This window comes from Dendrobates tinctorius, unplaced genomic scaffold (assembly GCF_039654945.1).
Source record: "Dendrobates tinctorius isolate UK_male_01 unplaced genomic scaffold, ASM3965494v1 ptg000097l, whole genome shotgun sequence".
Taxonomy (NCBI): domain Eukaryota; kingdom Metazoa; phylum Chordata; class Amphibia; order Anura; family Dendrobatidae; genus Dendrobates; species Dendrobates tinctorius.
In genome coordinates, this window is record NW_027361765.1 from 2044470 (window position 1) to 2063180 (window position 18711).

The 18711-nt window shown below is 46.6% G+C and overlaps 1 protein-coding gene across 1 annotated transcript; it reads left to right on the plus strand.

Moving 5' to 3' along the window:
• The first annotated feature begins 17167 nt into the window (after nt 1–17167).
• On the plus strand, nt 17168–18109 carry LOC141098989 (olfactory receptor 5AR1-like). The gene has a single exon (XM_073587043.1). It carries the CDS (start codon nt 17168–17170, stop codon nt 18107–18109), a length of 942 nt encoding a protein of 313 aa, XP_073443144.1.
• Nucleotides 18110–18711: the final 602 nt, after the last annotated feature.

Below are 18711 nucleotides of genomic sequence, written 5' to 3' on the forward strand. Positions count from 1 at the left end.
ACGAATACACTTAGAGTCCAGGCCTCGACGCTAGGGGCTTTTTACAACTGCAACTTAGGGAGCAATTACTGGGTGGCAAGATTCATTAAAGCAGCAGCAAGATCCAGACCCATCGTTAAAGGCAGGCTGGTCTCATGGGACCTCAACCTTGTTTTATCAGCTCTGACAGAGCCTCCCTTTGAGCCCATTAATTCCATTCCCATAAAGATCCTATCATTCAAAACTGCCCTGTTGGTGGCCCTAACGTCAGCTACGAGGGTTAGCGATTTGCAGGCCCTCTCTAGGATTCCTCCATACACTCAGTTCACAGATGATAGGGTCACCTTAAAACAAGACCCCTTATATCTACCAAAAATCGCCTCAAAATTCCACAGGCTTCAGGAAATAGTCCTCCCATCCTTCTACCCGAACCCCTCTTACCCGACCGAGCAGAAGCTCCATTTCCTCGATGTGAGACGGTGTCTCCATAGTTACATTTCAGCCACGGAGCCATGGAAAAAAGACAATGCCCTATTTCTATCTTTCCAGGGAGCTAGGAAAGGACTTAAGCCCCCATTACACACTGCGATATCGCTAGCAATATCGCTGTAAAGTCACCGATTTTGTGACGTTGCAGCGATATCGCTAGCGATATCGCTGCATGTGATACTTACATCCGACCGGCTCCCCCGCTGGTTATCGCTGATTGCGCGAGAAGCTCCTGGATCATTTCTCGTCGGCCACTTCCTGCTGGGCTTCCTGTGGCGCCGACGAGCGACGCGTGGAGCCGGGCGGGAGGATGTCAGGATCGCCGCGTCTGACAGGTAAGTATCGATCCCCGTCCCCAGCGATGTCGCTGGTGAGATCTGCCTGTGTGGCAGCTCACTAGCGACCATCTAGCGATGCACCAGCGATCCTGACCGCGTCATATCGCTGGTCGGGATCGCTGGTGCATCGCTAGGTGTAACGGTACCCTTAGAGTGTCCAAGAACACCCTAGCTAGGTGGATTAGGGAGGCTATCTCTTTTGCTTATACAGCAGGTGGACTGGAGATTCCGGAAGGCATAAGAGCGCACTCTACTCGGGCCATGGCAACATCCTGGGCAGAGAGGTCGGAAGTATCCATCGAGGACATATGTAAGGCGGCCACATGGTCCTCTCCATCAACTTTTCTCAACCACTATAGACTAGACTTAGGCGGGTCCACCGACCTCACATTCGGGAGAAAGGTGCTTGAGGCAGCTATCCTTCCCTAGAGCTCTCCTCATCTCTGTAAATCTCTTGTTGGTGCTGTCATGGCGACTGAATAAATGCTCAGCTACTTACCGGTAGCGGTGCTTTTCAGGAGCCCATGACAGCACCTTCACATTCCCTCCCTCTGCTTTCACATATTGGGTCAGCACCTTTACTTTATTTAAAAAATTAGTCACAGTAGTAGAGACATGTAGTTGACTGTACATATTTAAGCTGCTACTAACCAGGGAGGTCCTCTCATGCTCTGTAATCCAACTGAAGCGGAAGAGAGGGCCGCCCTTTTTATGTCTGTAGGTTTCCTGTCCCCAAAGGGCGGATCCCCTCTCGCGTGGTGCTGTCATGGGCTCCTGAAAAACACTGCTAGCGGTAAGTAGCTGAGCATTTCCTGCACATGGATCACAAACAAGTTCACTCAGCCATTTATAGTGAACTTGGAAATTATTGTAGTCCATTTAAAATGGGCAAGGCGCATGGCAAGGGATGGGGAAGTGGATGTGATGGTGATGGTGCATGCAGAGGCCGAGGCCATAGACAAGCTGAAATCATGCCACAACAAACACTGACTTTTTCAAGCATGACCTTCCTGTCCAAATTCATAGGGGACCACATAATAGTGTCAAAAGGTTGTTGGTTGGATAGCGGATAATGTTTCCACTCACTTTTCCACCAGCACCCTGTCTTCCACACAGTCAAGCCTGAGTAGCCGTGAGTCTTGACCGTATATTTCTCACCCTGATCCTCCTTCCTCCAAACATGTCAAGTGCCCAGAGACAACTGATCCCACATTTGGACACTCCGAAGAGCTGTTCACTTTTCCATTTAAAGATTCAGGCCTCTTGCCTGGTCCTCTTGAAGCGGGGCAAAATGAAATCGCATGTAGCGATGCCCAAATATTTGAGCAGCCACGTTCACATGACGGCGACAGTGGGAACGTGTCACAACAGATGGATGATGAGGCTGTCATGATCCCAGTGCAGGATTTTGAGCTGCATGTCAGGGGTTAATGTCTGGAGCTCAGTGCAGGTTTTGACCTGCACACCTGGGGTTAATGATTGTGGCCTCTTTTTGGTTCTGGGAGAACTTCTTAAACCCCTGGGAAGCTCTAATCCCTGTCAGCTATACTTTTGCCTTTGGCCGAGTGTGGTGACCTCTGTGTGCCTGTTCGTTGTTATAGCTTGTTTATATGGTTCTGACCCGGTTCTGTTCCCTGTTATGAATTTGCCTGCTGATTCTGTACTTCGCTACCCTCCCTGTGTATGACTCATTGTCTGTGATCTGACTACTCTCTGCTCTTGTACCTTGCAGCTATCTCTGTGTATGACTCATTGTCTACGTCCTGACTAACCTCCCTGTCTATGCCCCTTAGTAACTTTGTCTCGCAGTTACCCTTCTAGGAGTTCTCTTGCAGCTCCTAGCTCTCTGGAGTTTTAGGCTACGCCCCCAGCAGTAGCTGTCACATTGTAGAAGGATCAACTTTATTCTCATTTGCACAAGGAAAGACTAGAAGCAATGGGATGAAACTGAATGGGAGGAGACACAGATTAGATATTAGAAAAAACTTTTTGACAATTAGAGTGATCAATGAGTGGAACAGACTGCCACGAGAAGTGGTGAGTTCTCCTTCAATGGAAGTCTTCAAACAGAGGCTGGACAGACATCTGACTGGGATGATTTAGAGAATCCTGCTTTGAGAAGGGGGTTGGACCAGATGGCCCAGGAGGTCCCTTCCAACTCTACGATTCTATGATTCTATGATTTAGTCACGTGCTTCAGGTCCTGCTGTTCTGAAGTACGCACCTACTTGGCTGCTGCCCGCTCCACAGGTATCTTTGAGCACAGTTCGCTTTACTCAGGACACGCGCACTGGCTCAGTGAGCAAGTGCAGTGCGGTGTTCCTGACAAGGCACAATTGCCAGAAAGTCAGGAGACCAGGGTGCGGAAGCGGAAGGCAGGATGACATGAAGAGCGAGGACAGCAGCACATAGGGGGAGGGAGGAGTAGCATCCCAAAAAGCAGGAAGAAGCAGTGTAGTGTCCACAGACAGAAGGCAGGCAACCGTTCCTCGTAATACCAGCACGATTGAAGTTGGCAGTACAACTGTTAGGTCTTCCCAAGTCTGGTTGTTTTTAGAGACTCTGCCGATAATCCCAAACAATCCATTTTCACCACCTGCCATGCCCGTATCATCAGGGGTAGCAAAAACTACCAGCCTCACCACCACCAGCATGATCAGGCACATGGCAGCAAAGCACCTGACTTTGTGGATGGAACCCCTGGGTCCACAAACAGTGTCTGTGGGTGACACCACTGCTTCTTCCGCTGATGTGCATGCAAGCCAGTCCCCTGTCCATGATGCAAGCAAAGATGCCTCCTGCCTTGCACCTGTCGTTGCACACACTCAACTAGCACCATCATCAAGCAAGTTCATGTCCTTGTCCCAGCACAGCATTCAGTTGTCCATACCCCAGTCCTTAGCACACAAGCGCAAATATGCAGGTGACACTACTAAATTCACATATTTCTCATCTGCTTGCACTCGAAATGTTATCTTTTAGGCTCGTGGGCATGGAAGCTTTCCGCAACCTGATGGCGGTGACCGTCATTCGGTACTCGGTCCTCAGAAGCCACTATTTCTCCCGGTATGCCGTCCCTGCATTACACAAGCAAGGGTCCCACAACATTAGCCATGCCCTCAACAATGCACTAACTGGGAAAGTCCACCTAACCATGGACACATGTACAAGTGCTTGTGGGCAGGGACAGTACAACTCTCTGGCGGCACACTAGGTTAATGTAGTGGAAGCAGGGACCCAGTCGGACCTTTGGATGGAACACGTCCTCCCGACGCCGAGGATTGTGAGCCTAACATCAATCAGGGTTGCCCCCACAGTCTACAGCTCCTGCACCTCCTCCTCCTCTTCACCCTCCATAACCGAAATGACAACATCAGTCAAAAGCCGGAAGCACTGCAGCACTGCCTCAGCCAAGCGTCCCCAGGCTATACTGAAGTTAATATGCTTAGCTGATAAACCGCACAATGCTGAAGAGTTGTGGACAGCTCTGAAAGAAACATTTTGGGAGTACCAAATGAATTATGGGAACTTTGGTTTCATGTGGCCATCTAGTACATCTGTTCAAAGGGTTATTGGGGTGTGTCCAAATTTGGAGCAGGTCTTGCATTCACTTCATAGGCAAACATTATGGGAGCACCAAATGAATAATGGGAACTTTGGTTTCATGTGCCATCCAGGACGTCGGTTCAAAGGGTTATTGGGGTGCGTGTAACTTTGGGGCAGCCCTGCTGCTCACTGCATATGTAATAACTAGAGTTGAGCGAAACGGGTCGAAAAAATTCAAAAGTAGCCGACTTTTGGCAAAGTCGGGTTTCATGAAACGAAACCCGACCCTAGGATGAGGTCGGCCACGAGGTCGGCGACTTACGCGCCAAAGTCGCGTTTCAAAAGTTTGTTTTACGCTCTTTTTCAGCCAATCAGGATCCACGGACACTGTGGGCAACGTGATGACATAGGCACGGGTCACCACCATCTTTCAGAAGGGCATGCAAGTGATTGGCTTGCTTTGGTGGGCGTCACAGGGGGTATAAAAGGGCGTGCACGCCGACCGCCATCTTACTTCTGCCGATCTTAGTATAGGGAGAGGTTGCTGCTGATTCTGTAGGGAGAGCGTTAGGCAGGGAAGAAGACAAAAAAACTGCTTCTGCTGCTAGCGATTTGGCCTGCACAACACAGAAGTCACTGTGTGTGCAGTGCAAGGGGAGGCTATATTGTGGTGTATCAGTGGTGTTGGTTGTTTGGCTGCCTTTTAAGGCTTCCTGACACGCTGGCATTGCTGTTTACCCACTGCTCCGCAAACTGCTTTTTTAAAAGCAATCCAATCTCCCTTATCCTCTCGTCACTTTGGTCACAGGCAGCTGTGCCATCGAGCGTGTCACATAGCGCTCAGATATCAGTGGGCCGCACACAATCCACAAGTGTCCACTGTCCACAAGTGTACGCAGAGATTCAAAATCTCCATTATCCTCTCGTCACTTTGGTCACAGGCAGCTGTGCCATCGAGCGTGTCACATAGCGCTCAGATATCAGTGGGCCGCACACAATCCACAAGTGTCCAGTGTCCAAAAGTGTACGCAGAGATTCAAAATCTCCATTATCCTCTCGTCACTTTGGTCACAGGCAGCTGTGCCATCGAGCGTGTCACATAGCGCTCAGATATCAGTGGGCCGCACACAATCCACAAGTGTCCAGTGTCCAAAAGTGTACGCAGAGATTCAAAATCTCCATTATCCTCTCGTCACTTTGGTCACAGGCAGCTGTGCCATCGAGCGTGTCACATAGCGCTCAGATATCAGTGGGCCGCACACAATCCACAAGTGTCCACTGTCCACAAGTGTACGCAGAGATTCAAAATCTCCATTATCCTCTCGTCACTTTGGTCACAGCCAGCTGTGCCATCGAGCATGTCACATAGCGCTCAGATATCAATGGGCCGCACACAATCCACAAGTGTCCACTGTCCAAAAGTGTACGCAGAGATTCAAAATCTCCATTATCCTCTCATCACTTTGGTCACAGGCAGCTGTGCCATCGAGCGTGTCACATAGCGCTCAGATATCAGTGGGCCGCACACATTCCACAAGTGTCCAGTGTCCAAAAGTGTACGCAGAGATTCAAAATCTCCATTATCCTCTCGTCACTTTGGTCACAGGCAGCTGTGCCATCGAGCGTGTCACATAGCGCTCAGATATCAGTGGGCCGCACACAATCCACAAGTGTCCACTGTCCACAAGTGTACGCAGAGATTCAAAATCTCCATTATCCTCTCATCACTTTGGTCACAGGCAGCTGTGCCATCGAGCGTGTCACATAGCGCTCAGATATCAGTGGGCCGCACACAATCCACAAGTGTCCAGTGTCCAAAAGTGTACGCAGAGATTCAAAATCTCCATTATCCTCTCGTCACTTTGGTCACAGGCAGCTGTGCCATCGAGCGTGTCACATAGCGCTCAGATATCAGTGGGCCGCACACAATCCACAAGTGTCCAGTGTCCAAAAGTGTACGCAGAGATTCAAAATCTCCATTATCCTCTCGTCACTTTAGTCACAGATAGCTGTGCCATCGAGCGTGTCACATAGCGCTCAGATATCAGTGGGCCGCACACAATCCACAAGTGTCCAGTGTCCAAAAGTGTACGCAGAGATTCAAAATCTCCATTATCCTCTCGTCACTTTGGTCACAGGCAGCTGTGCCATCGAGCGTGTCACATAGCACTCAGATATCAGTGGGCCGCACACAATCCACAAGTGTCCAGTGTCCAAAAGTGTACGCAGAGATTCAAAATCTCCATTATCCTCTCGTCACTTTGGTCACAGGCAGCTGTGCCATCGAGCGTGTCACATAGCGCTCAGATATCAGTGGGCCGCACACAATCCACAAGTGTCCAGTGTCCAAAAGTGTACGCAGAGATTCAAAATCTCCATTATCCTCTCGTCACTTTGGTCACAGGCAGCTGTGCCATCGAGCGTGTCACATAGCACTCAGATATCAGTGGGCCGCACACAATCCACAAGTGTCCACTGTCCACAAGTGTGTGCAGAAATTCTAAAACTCCCCTGTCCTATAGACACCTTGTACCTTGTTTTACATTACTATATAGTTTGTTGGATTTTGTCTACATTTCTACCAAAAATGAGGAAGGCTGGTGGAAGAGGCCGTGGAATTGGGCGGGGGTTGGCAGCTGGTAATGATGGTGTTGGTGGTGGATCTGATGGTAGTGGCAAGAGCAAAATAGGACCGAATGCAGGTGTTGAGCCTGCGTCATCGTCTGGCTACATAAGGCCTCGAACGCTTAGTTTTCTAGGAGTTGGCAAACCGCTTTTAAAGGCAGAGCATCAGGAAAAAGTTTTGTCTTACATTGCTGACTCAGCCTCCAGCTCTATCGCCTCCTCTTCTTCAGTTGTAAAAAGTAAAAGCACTGAGTCGTCATTGGAGGCTCATGTTCATGAACCACACCTTTCCTTGTGTCCTTCACCCCAACCAAGATTGAAGGATGACGCAGGGCATACTACTGATTACTCCATGGAGCTGTTTTCACATACCATGCCTGGATTATCAAGTCAAATGGTGAATTACCCAGGCCAAGATGAATCTGACATGGAGTGCACTGATACACAGCCGCTGATGGATGATTCTGCTGGTACATTCACTCAGAGCACTACATTGTCCTCGCAGTGTACAGAGCCAGATTTTGACCCTGATGAGACTCAGGTGCCCCTTCCCGCACACTGTACCACCATACACGGTGACACAGAGAAAGGTGCACATGACATAGAAGAGGAGGTGATGGATGACCCAGTTGTTGACCCAGATTGGCATCCATTGGGGGAAGAGGGTGCTGCTTCCAATAGCTCAGATGAGGAGCATCCACAGCAGACATCGACATCGCAACAGCTGTTATCTGGCAGGCTCGGAGCACTCCAAAGACAGGTTCCAAACATCAAAAGAGTTGCTGGACAGCTTGTCCAGAGGGTCAAAAGATCACAGCGTGCTAGGCCGCAAAATGTCTGCCAAAGTAGGAAGAGTGCAGTGTGGCACTTTTTTGAACAAAATCCTCATGATCAGGCCAAGGTTATCTGTAAGAAGTGCGCAAAGACCTTTAGCCGAGGGAAAAATCTGAAAAATTTGAATACCAGTTGCATGCTTAGACATTTAACCAGCATGCACTTGCAAGCGTGGACACAACACCAAACCTCAAGTGCCACATGTGCAACTGATCACAACGAAGGTAGTCAGCAACGCTACATTGTTTCCCCCACTGTAAGCCCACCGGTTAGCACAGCAGCAAATGTTGAGGTGTCGTTGCAAGGCCACAGCAGTCAGGGAATCCCACTGTTATATCAACGAAAGACTGATTCTAGGCCATCAGAAAGAACACCAACTCCATCACCATCATCAACCCTCTCTCAGTCCGCCCTGTCCACCGCTACTTCCACCATATGCAGCTCTCAAGTCCAGCTCACCCTCCCAGACACTATGAGTAGGTCAAGAAAGTACTCAGTCTCTCATCCGCGTACACTGGGTTTGAACGCCCACATTGCCAAACTAATCTCGTTTGAGATGATGCCCTTTCGGTTGGTGGAAAGCACAGCTTTCTGCGAACTCATGGCCTATGCAGTACCACGCTATGACCTACCCAGTCGCCACTTCTTCTCTCGCAAAGCCATCCCAGCCCTCCACCATCATGTGAAAGACCGCATTGTCCATGCACTTAAGCAGTCAGTGAGCGGAAAGGTGCACCTCACAACTGATGCATGGTCCAGTCGGCATGGCCAGGGCCGTTACGTGTCCATCACTGCGCACTGGGTTAATGTGGTGGATGCAGGGTTCACAGGGGACAGCGGTGGTGGGACAGTGCTGCCTAGCCCACGGTATAGGAAACAGTTGGCTGTAGGCGTTCGACCCTCCTCCTCCTCCTCCAGAAGCGACAGCTCGTCCACAGAGCGCAGTCGTACGAGCACTCCATCTGCAGCTGCCACTGTTGCACACGATGTGTCCCCCTATCGAGCAGCTAGTGGAAAGCGTCAGCAGGCTGTGTTGCAGATGATGTGTTTGGGCGACAGACACACCGCCGAGGTGCTGGCCGAGTACTTGAAGCGACAAACTGAGTCATGGCTGGGCAGTGTACATCTTGAGGCAGGCAAGGTAGTTAGTGATAACGGCCGTAATTTTGTGGCAGCCATAGCCCTTTCAAAACTCAGCCACATACCTTGCTTGGCTCACACCTTGAACCTGGTGGTGCAGTGCTTCCTCAAAAATTATCCGGAGTTAACAGCCCTGCTCCAGAAGGTGCGAAGACTGTGCGCGCACATCCGCCGGTCGCCTGTACACTCCGTTCGTATGCAGAAGCTGCAGCGATTGCTCCACCTTCCCAACCACCGCCTCATTATCGACATTGCAACAAGGTGGAACTCCACCCTGCACATGGTGGAGCGGCTGTGCGAGCAGAGGCAGGCCATAATGCATTTGTGGGAGGATACACGGCCAGGCACTTTGAGAGCAGACATGGAGTTGACAGGCGTGCAGTGGTCGAAGCTGAAAGACCTTTGTAAAGTCCTTCAGTGTTTTGAGGAATGCACACGGCTGGTAAGCGCAGACGATGCCATCCTAAGCATGAGCATCCCACTTATGCGTCTGCTCATGCAAACTTTGACGCACCTTAAGGAGCAGGCGTCTGCAGCCAATGTTGATGAGGAGGAAGAGGAGGAGGGAATCCTTGATGACATTCAGCCATTGTCTGCTCAGGGACCTCTCCTGGACGAGGTGGAGGAAGAAGAGGAGGAGGAGGAGGAGGATGATGGGGATGATTACTTAGGGGAGGAGGATGCATCTCGTGGGGCAAGTGAAAATGTTGGCGTGGCAAGGTCTGGTACAGGGTTTGTGCGTGACTGGAGGGATGTGGATTTGCCAGAAAGTGCTCCTCCACCCAGCACTCGCAGTGTATCATTGACACCGGGAACATTGGCCCACATGTCAGATTATGCCTTGCGGATCCTAAAAAGGGACCCCCGCATTGCCAAAATGATGAACGATGACGACTACTGGTTGGCCAGCATCCTGGATCCACGCTATAAAGGCAAATTACAAAACATCATGCCACAGGAGAACCTTGACCTAATATTGGCTAATAAACAAGCAACTCTGGTAAATCGGTTGCTTGAGGCATTCCCAGCACACAGCAGCGGTGATGGTTCTCACACGAGCCGTACGGGCCGGGGGCAGCTTGGCAGAGGTGTTCGTGGTGCACACAGCAGAAGTGGCGTTGGAGACAGGGGTTTCATGACAATGTTGTGGACTGATTTTTCAAATACCGCTCACACAACTGGTAATACTGCATCGATGGAAAGTGATAGGAGACAGCAGTTGTCAACTATGGTTACAAACTACTTTTCCTCCCATATCGATGTTCTCCCACACAGGTCATTCCCCTTTGACTATGGGGCCGCTAAACTGGACACCTGGCCTGAATTGGCCCAATATGCCTTACAGGAGCTCGCTTGCCCAGCTGCAAGTGTGCTATCGGAAAGAGTCTTCAGTGCAGCTGGATCAATCCTGACAGAAAAAAGGACCCGTCTGTCAACCCAAAATGTGGATGATCTAACCTTCATTAAAATGAACCACGCATGGGTTTCCAAGGATTTTGTCCCACCTTCCCCTGATGACACATAGGGTGACAGAAAAATGGCTTGCTTTGGTCCACCTCTTCCTGGTACTTCACCTATTTCGCCTTTTGCATCAGTTGAATGTCCAACATCAACATATGCCACTTTCTAAAACTCCCTGACTGTGCTGCCTCCCCCCCCATGGCCGGGGTCACCACCTAGCGCACGACACCGTGCGAGTGCCGTTGCCCTGGACAGGTGGGTAGGCCGACTCTTGGGCACGGGCACTGGCACAGGGTCCCTCATAGTGCAATCAAGTGTCTCTGACGGCGGTGGTGCACACCCGCCGTCAGACACACCGCTGTACTATGAGGGGCCCAGTGCCAGTACCGACGCCCACGAGTGGGCCCCCCTTGCTTGGCCAGGGCCCCAGCATTTGCAATCTTTACCTCTCCCTGCTCCTCCGCTGTGTAATCTGGGCCGTCAAATCCATACTGTGCCTGACACCGTCTGAGCCTGCCTCCTAAGACATATATTTTGAATGTGTACGCTATCCATACATGTTATCCGGGGATACGGTACCCCTTCTAACCTTTGTGCAATGACGTGCAATCCATACTGGGCCTAACACCGTCTGAGCCTGCCTCATGCTGTATAGACATATATTTTGAATGTGTACGCTATCCATACATGTTATCCGGGGATACGGTACCCTTTCTAACCTTTGTGCAATGACGTGCAATCCATACTGGGCCTAACACCGTCTGAGCCTGCCTCATGCTGTATAGACATATATTTTGAATGTGTACGCTATCCATACATGTTATCCGGGGATACGGTACCCTTTCTAACCTTTGTGCAATGACGTGCAATCCATACTGGGCCTAACACCGTCTGAGCCTGCCTCATGCTGTATAGACATATATTTTGAATGTGTACGCTATCCATACATGTTATCCAGGGATACGGTACCCTTTCTAACCTTTGTGCAATGACGTGCAATCCATACTGGGCCTAACACCGTCTGAGCCTGCCTCATGCTGTATAGACATATATTTTGAATGTGTACGCTATCCATACATGTTATCCGGGGATACGGTACCCCTTCTAACCTTTGTGCAATGACGTGCATTCCATACTGGGCCTAACACCGTCTGAGCCTGCCTCATGCTGTATAGACATATATTTTGAATGTGTACGCTATCCATACATGTTATCCGGGGATACGGTACCCCTTCTAACCTTTGTGCAATGACGTGCAATCCATACTGGGCCTAACACCGTCTGAGCCTGCCTCATGCTGTATAGACATATATTTTGAATGTGTACGCTATCCATACATGTTATCCGGGGATACGGTACCCCTTCTAACCTTTGTGCAATGACGTGCAATCCATACTGGGCCTAACACCGTCTGAGCCTGCCTCATGCTGTATAGACATATATTTTGAATGTGTACACTATCCATACATGTTATCCGGGGATACGGTACCCCTTCTAACCTTTGTGCAATGACGTGCAATCCATACTGGGCCTAACACCGTCTGAGCCTGCCTCATGCTGTATAGACATATATTTTGAATGTGTACGCTATCCATACATGTAATCCGGGGATACGGTACCCCTTCTAACCTTTGTGCAATGACGTGCAATCCATACTGGGCCTAACACCGTCTGAGCCTGCCTCATGCTGTATAGACATATATTTTGAATGTGTACGCTATCCATACATGTTATCCAGGGATACGGTACCCTTTCTAACCTTTGTGCAATGACGTGCAATCCATACTGGGCCTAACACCGTCTGAGCCTGCCTCATGCTGTATAGACATATATTTTGAATGTGTACGCTATCCATACATGTTATCCGGGGATACAGTACCCCTTCTATCCTTTGTGCAATGACGTGCAATCCATACTGGGCCTAACACCGTCTGAGCCTGCCTCATGCTGTATAGACATATATTTTGAATGTGTACGCTATCCATACATGTTATCCAGGGATACGGTACCCTTTCTAACCTTTGTGCAATGACGTGCAATCCATACTGGGCCTAACACCGTCTGAGCCTGCCTCATGCTGTATAGACATATATTTTGAATGTGTACGCTATCCATACATGTTATCCGGGGATACGGTGCCCCTTCTAACCTTTGTGCAATGACGTGCAATCCATACTGGGCCTAACACCGTCTGAGCCTGCCTCATGCTGCATAGACATATATTTTGAATGTGTACGCTATCCATACATGTTATCCAGGGATACGGTACCCTTTCTAACCTTTGTGCAATGACGTGCAATCCATACTGGGCCTAACACCATCTGAGCCTGCCTCATGCTGTATAGACATATATTTTGAATGTGTACACTATCCATACATGTTATCCAGGGATACGGTACCCCTTCTAACCTTTGTGCAATGACGTGCAATCCATACTGGGCCTAACACCGTCTGAGCCTGCCTCATGCTGTATAGACATATATTTTGAATGTGTACGCTATCCATACATGTTATCCGGGGATACGGTACCCTTTCTAACATTTGTGCAATGACGTGCAATCCATACTGGGCCTAACACCGTCTGAGCCTGCCTCATGCTGTATAGACATATATTTTGAATGTGTACGCTATCCATACATGTTATCCAGGGATACGGTACCCTTTCTAACCTTTGTGCAATGACGTGCAATCCATACTGGGCCTAACACCGTCTGAGCCTGCCTCATGCTGTATAGACATATATTTTGAATGTGTACGCTATCCATACATGTTATCCGGGGATACGGTACCCCTTCTAACCTTTGTGCAATGACGTGCAATCCATACTGGGCCTAACACCGTCTGAGCCTGCCTCATGCTGTATAGACATATATTTTGAATGTGTACACTATCCATACATGTTATCCGGGGATACGGTACCCCTTCTAACCTTTGTGCAATGACATGCAATCCATACTGGGCCTAACACCGTCTGAGCCTGCCTCATGCTGTATAGACATATATTTTGAATGTGTACGCTATCCATACATGTTATCCGGGGATACGGTACCCCTTCTAACCTTTGTGCAATGACGTGCAATCCATACTGGGCCTAACACTGTCTGAGCCTGCCTCATGCTGTATAGACATATATTTTGAATGTGTACGCTATCCATACATGTTATCCAGGGATACGATACCCTTTCTAACCTTTGTGCAATCACGTGCAATCCATACTGGGCGTGAGAACGGCTGGCGAGCTGTTAAGCAAGCTACAGCACCTGTCCAGACAAGTACAGGGATTGCCTAGCAAGGAGACTTATTTGATTGTTTTCTATGTTGGGACAGCAATTTTTGGGGAGCACTATACTCTGGAGAATGATAGATGGGGCCCACCATACACTGGAACATTCCAAAGGTGGACATCAGACACTGGAGCAGCATTTACAGGGCCCATTATACACTAGAGCAGTAGAAATGGGGCCCATTATGTTTGGAGCATTATTTGGGCCCATAAGACAGTGGAGCTTCATCCATGGGGACCAACATATACTGTAGCATTATGTGGAGCTCATCATATACTGTTTCAAACATTATATGGGACCAATGATTTTGTATGGAGAAATAGATGGGCCTCGTCATGAGATGTAAAAAGTGAGGTATTTTTCATTGTACTATACCGCTATTTCTCTGCCGTATCGGAGCATGATGAGTTGTGGTATGTGTTAAAGGGGCGCTCTTTCGCCCAGGGCACATGAAAACCTGCAGCCAGCCCTCCCCCCCCACAAATTTAGCCAAATAACCCCCATTTTTCAGTGCGTAACTTGTATTATGAAGTTAATTAAGGTTGACAAGCTTAAGTAAGAAGAATTAATGTTTTTGGCATTCAAATGGGCACTGTAGGTGTGTTTCCTGTCCTCCTCTCACTGCCGACTTTTATTCCCCATTGACTTACATTGGGTTTCGTGTTTCGGGACGACCCCGACTTTTCCCTATAATCGGACGATCTTGCTCGACCCGACTTTTGGAAAAGTCGGGTTTCACGAAACGAAACGCGACCCTAAAAAAGCAAAAGTCGCTCAACTCTAGTAATAACAATATAAGAGACCAATTGTTTAATAGTGGGAACAACAAAGCATAGCTGGTTGATGGTTCTCTAAGAATAGTGAGGGCCAACTGCTGGGCCTTTGAGAATAGTAAAGGCTGCCTGATGAACCTATAAAAATAGGTTTTGTGATTTTCAGAGTCTCTACTTCATAAATGAAAAGGATGTGTCACACACAGCATGGCCAGATAAGGTTGTAAAATGGTAAAATGATATTTCCAAGTGAACGCATATCTTGGTTGAAAGCAATGCTAAAGTTGAAAAATGCTACGTGTGAACATAGCCCAAGTGGTGGAGGAATATTTTTGTTTTGGGTTATTTATTTTGCCTTACATGCAAATCATCACCCTGGAAAAGATGTTCCTTAACATATTTCCCAGGAAAATCCAATTTGGTTCCACTACTGTATGTTTTATTGTGTGCCTGTAAAAGTGGCATAAGACTCTGACAACATTGTTCACAGCTGTGATCTGAGAGTCAGAAATGCTTCCAGGAGTCTTCCCCATGATGTTCCCATGTCATTTGAGCACTAATCTCATCGATTTCTGATGTATTTAGACCCAAAAAATACCCAGGGGGGGTGCAGCAAACATGCTCAGGTTTCCTATAGACTTACATTGGGGTCATTGCTCAGGTCGAACACCTGAGCATTTCAGTATGCTTGATCTGAACAACGAGCACCCGAGTTATGTTTGTGTAATGTGTAAATTATGCATCTTTATGGACTAGGGATAGAGGTAGGGAGATACAGTATAAGAGTAAGGTCTAGTAATAGTAATGGGTAGTATAGGGTTTAGTACAGTGGTGGACTGTAGATTAGGAGATTAGATAAGGTTAGGATAACAACTGGTTAAGGAGATAGGGGATTTCCAGATTAGGAGGGGTCAGAGTAGTGATAGTTGAGACACTTCCTTCCTAGTTAGAGAGTGGATGAAGAACAGTAAGGTTGTTGCAGGAACAAGTTTAAGAAGAGGAGTCCAACAGTTCAGGGCCTCAGGGATGGAAGTCACATGAGCATGAGGGAACACGAGCAGCATGAGAGTGGCAGCAACTAGGTTCATTGGGAAATTCCGGGAACATCTGAGAAAAATTCGGGAAGCTCAATCCTTCATTTTGCCCTCAGAGGGGAAAACGGGTTAGGAACCCCAGGCACGAACTAGTCTGGCTAGTCAGGAAGCTGCGGTACCGGTGTGTTACCGGAACAAAGATTGCCAGGAGAGCAAGGGACAGCACAGTGGAAAGAATCTATGATCAGTGAGAGTTATTGTGCGATTTTGGTTGACAGATCTGGACGTGATGAGTAAAGTTGCTTTGTTAAAAATGGACTTGGACTCTGTCAATCAGTGTGTGATGACATCTGGAATCAGGACAGTGCAATATGAGAACTCTAACCTAAAAGTGAGTGACTTGCATTGCATACAAATCACACAGCAAATAGGACATTGTAATTCTTTTGTAGGATGCCAGGGTGGCAGGTTCATGCCGAATTTGAGATAGGTGGAGGTTTTCCTCTCTTATGTATCTCCTTTCTTTTTGTTTTGATAATTTGCCATTTTACTTGTGTATTACTTCACTATTTGCAAACGTCTGCAGAATATGTTGTCACAATATAAAGCTTATTTTTATTGTTATTCACAGTAGAAATTAGATGTTGAAGGCTTCTATTTTTTGATGTTGCAAAATGATTTGGAAAAAATCAAATATATTCCACAGAGAATAATTATTGTGAATGCAGATATTTCTCCTGATGCAGTATAAAGTATATAAATAGATGATCACTGCGAATTGTAATCTTGCAGGATGCAAGCATAGCACATGGGTAATGGGAAATGTATTAGAAATCATAAACATACAATACATTTATTAGAAAAAAATACATAATATATTTTATTCTGTAGATGTCTAGCAATGTTTACTTATATTCAGATGTCACAGTTACATATTTTTTAATATTATTTTATTTTAAAAAAACACATTTTTGCATATTATTTGATATTCAACTTACAGGTAACAGGAAAGTTTAAAGATAAATAAAGTGACAAATTTTCAACATCTTTACTGCTATGATTAAAAGCACCAGGCTCAGACTGACCTACAAGGTAAAAGGTGAATCCCTCGGTGGGCTCCTGTGCATGAGTGGGCCACTTACCCTGTTATATCAGCAGTAGTTGGCATAATAAATTTGATTCTCTCTGCACAGACAGAAGCAACATCTCATCATTCATTTAACTACCCAGTTTATTATTTAATAAGTTTAGTAATAAGTGTATTGTAATATTTGCATTTAGGTGCACACTGTGTCCTCAGTGTCAATGTTACAGGTGGGATCTTGGTACCACAGTACGACACAGTCCAGGATGGTGAACTTCATTATTAGAACATAAAAGTAGCCAATATCCTTCTGGTCAAGTATGCGGTATAGGATGTCTCGGGACCTTGCTGGGCCCAAAAGGAAACTCTAGAAGAAGTTCCTCACTTGTCACGTGTTATTTATAATACTATTGTTTTCTTACAAGGATGATTGACAGTTGAACCTCCTCTTGTCATAATTGTGTATATAACAAGAGATACATTGCATTGTAATGATTAGCAACTGCACTACCCAAAACAAATTAAAATAATTTCTATTAGAGTGTATATACATTTTTATTAGATGTTGACCAATTTATTCATGGAATCTTATGTAAGAACAAACAGCTCCGGCCTGGGCGAATTTATCCTATCCGGTTTCTCTCACAAATCACACATCCAAAAATTATTATATGTCATTTTTTTATTAATTTATCTTGTCACCATTTTTGGAAATGTGTGCATTATTTTTCTTGTTTGTACAAACCTTCATCTTCAAACACCTATGTACAATTTTATAAGCAACCTGGCTTTCCTTGATATTTTCTATTCTTCAAATATTACCCCCAAAACACTTGCAGACCTCTTTTCTCATCAGAAAACAATATCATATTTTGGATGCATGACTCAACTCTTTTTTTTTACCGGGTTTGGTAGCACAGAATGTTTTCTTTTTGCTGTTATGGCTTATGATCGTTTTATGGCAATCTGCAATCCGTTGAAATATAACTTGATTATGCATCAGAAGACCTGCGTGATACTAGTTTCTGGAGCTTATGGCTCTGGATTCCTTCATTCTGTAATAGAGACATGTTGTACCCTTCGTCTTTCTTTTTGTGCCTCTCGTGTCCTTCATCATTTCGCTTGTGATTTTCCTCCATTACTAAAAATCTCCTGCACGGACACTACCATTAATGAAATTGTTTTGCTTACGTTTTCTTCTTATGTAACAATGTCTTCTCTCTTGATGATTGTTGTCTCATACATTTCCATCTTAGTGGCAATTTTAAAGATACGTAACACTGATGGAAGGAAAAAAGCTTTTTCAACCTGTGCCTCACATATCACAGCAGTGACCTTATTTTATGGCACAGTGCTATCTGTATACTTAAGGCCCAAGTCTAAATCCACTGTAGAGACCGGTAGTGTGGCCACAGTTTTTTACACTATGGTGATCCCAATGTTAAATCCAATGATTTATAGCATGAGAAACAAAGACATTAAAACCTCTCTGCAAAAATTATTTAATAAAAGGATAAATTAAATTCATACATAGTAAAACAAAGGAGAACGGCAATTTGATTACTCTCTTTATGGTATTGTACGTCAACTTGTTTTTTTGAAGGTGGATTTGCCACCTTGTTGTATATTATGAACTCTTAAGAAAAATCCTGAAAACATGACGAGGGGGGGGCCGGGAGGACCGGAGTATGGGAAGCAACGATCTAGCCTGATTGACAAACTCTTCTGTGCCTCTACTTTCTAATGCTACTGCTGATATCTCACCCTGCTAAGTACAAGCTGTAATTGTTACTCACGCCGCTGAATATTCTTGGTCTCATCAGCTCTTTCACTCTTTGACTAACTTCACATGAACATAGAAAGAAATTATCTAGAAAACTCAGACTTTTTTTCTTACTTGTCATCCGTATGCAATCCGTTTTTATACAGCAGACACTATTATATTTTGAATGGTAGATTGCACAATGGCAAATTAATTATTAGCAATACTTAAATTTATAAGATCTATTAGGGCTCATACTCACTTGCGAGAGACTCGCACAATTCTCGCGCGAGTTCCTCGCAGGAAAACCTGGCACTGCCGCCGGCACACGGACCGGAGAGTGTGGCTGCATAGAAATACAT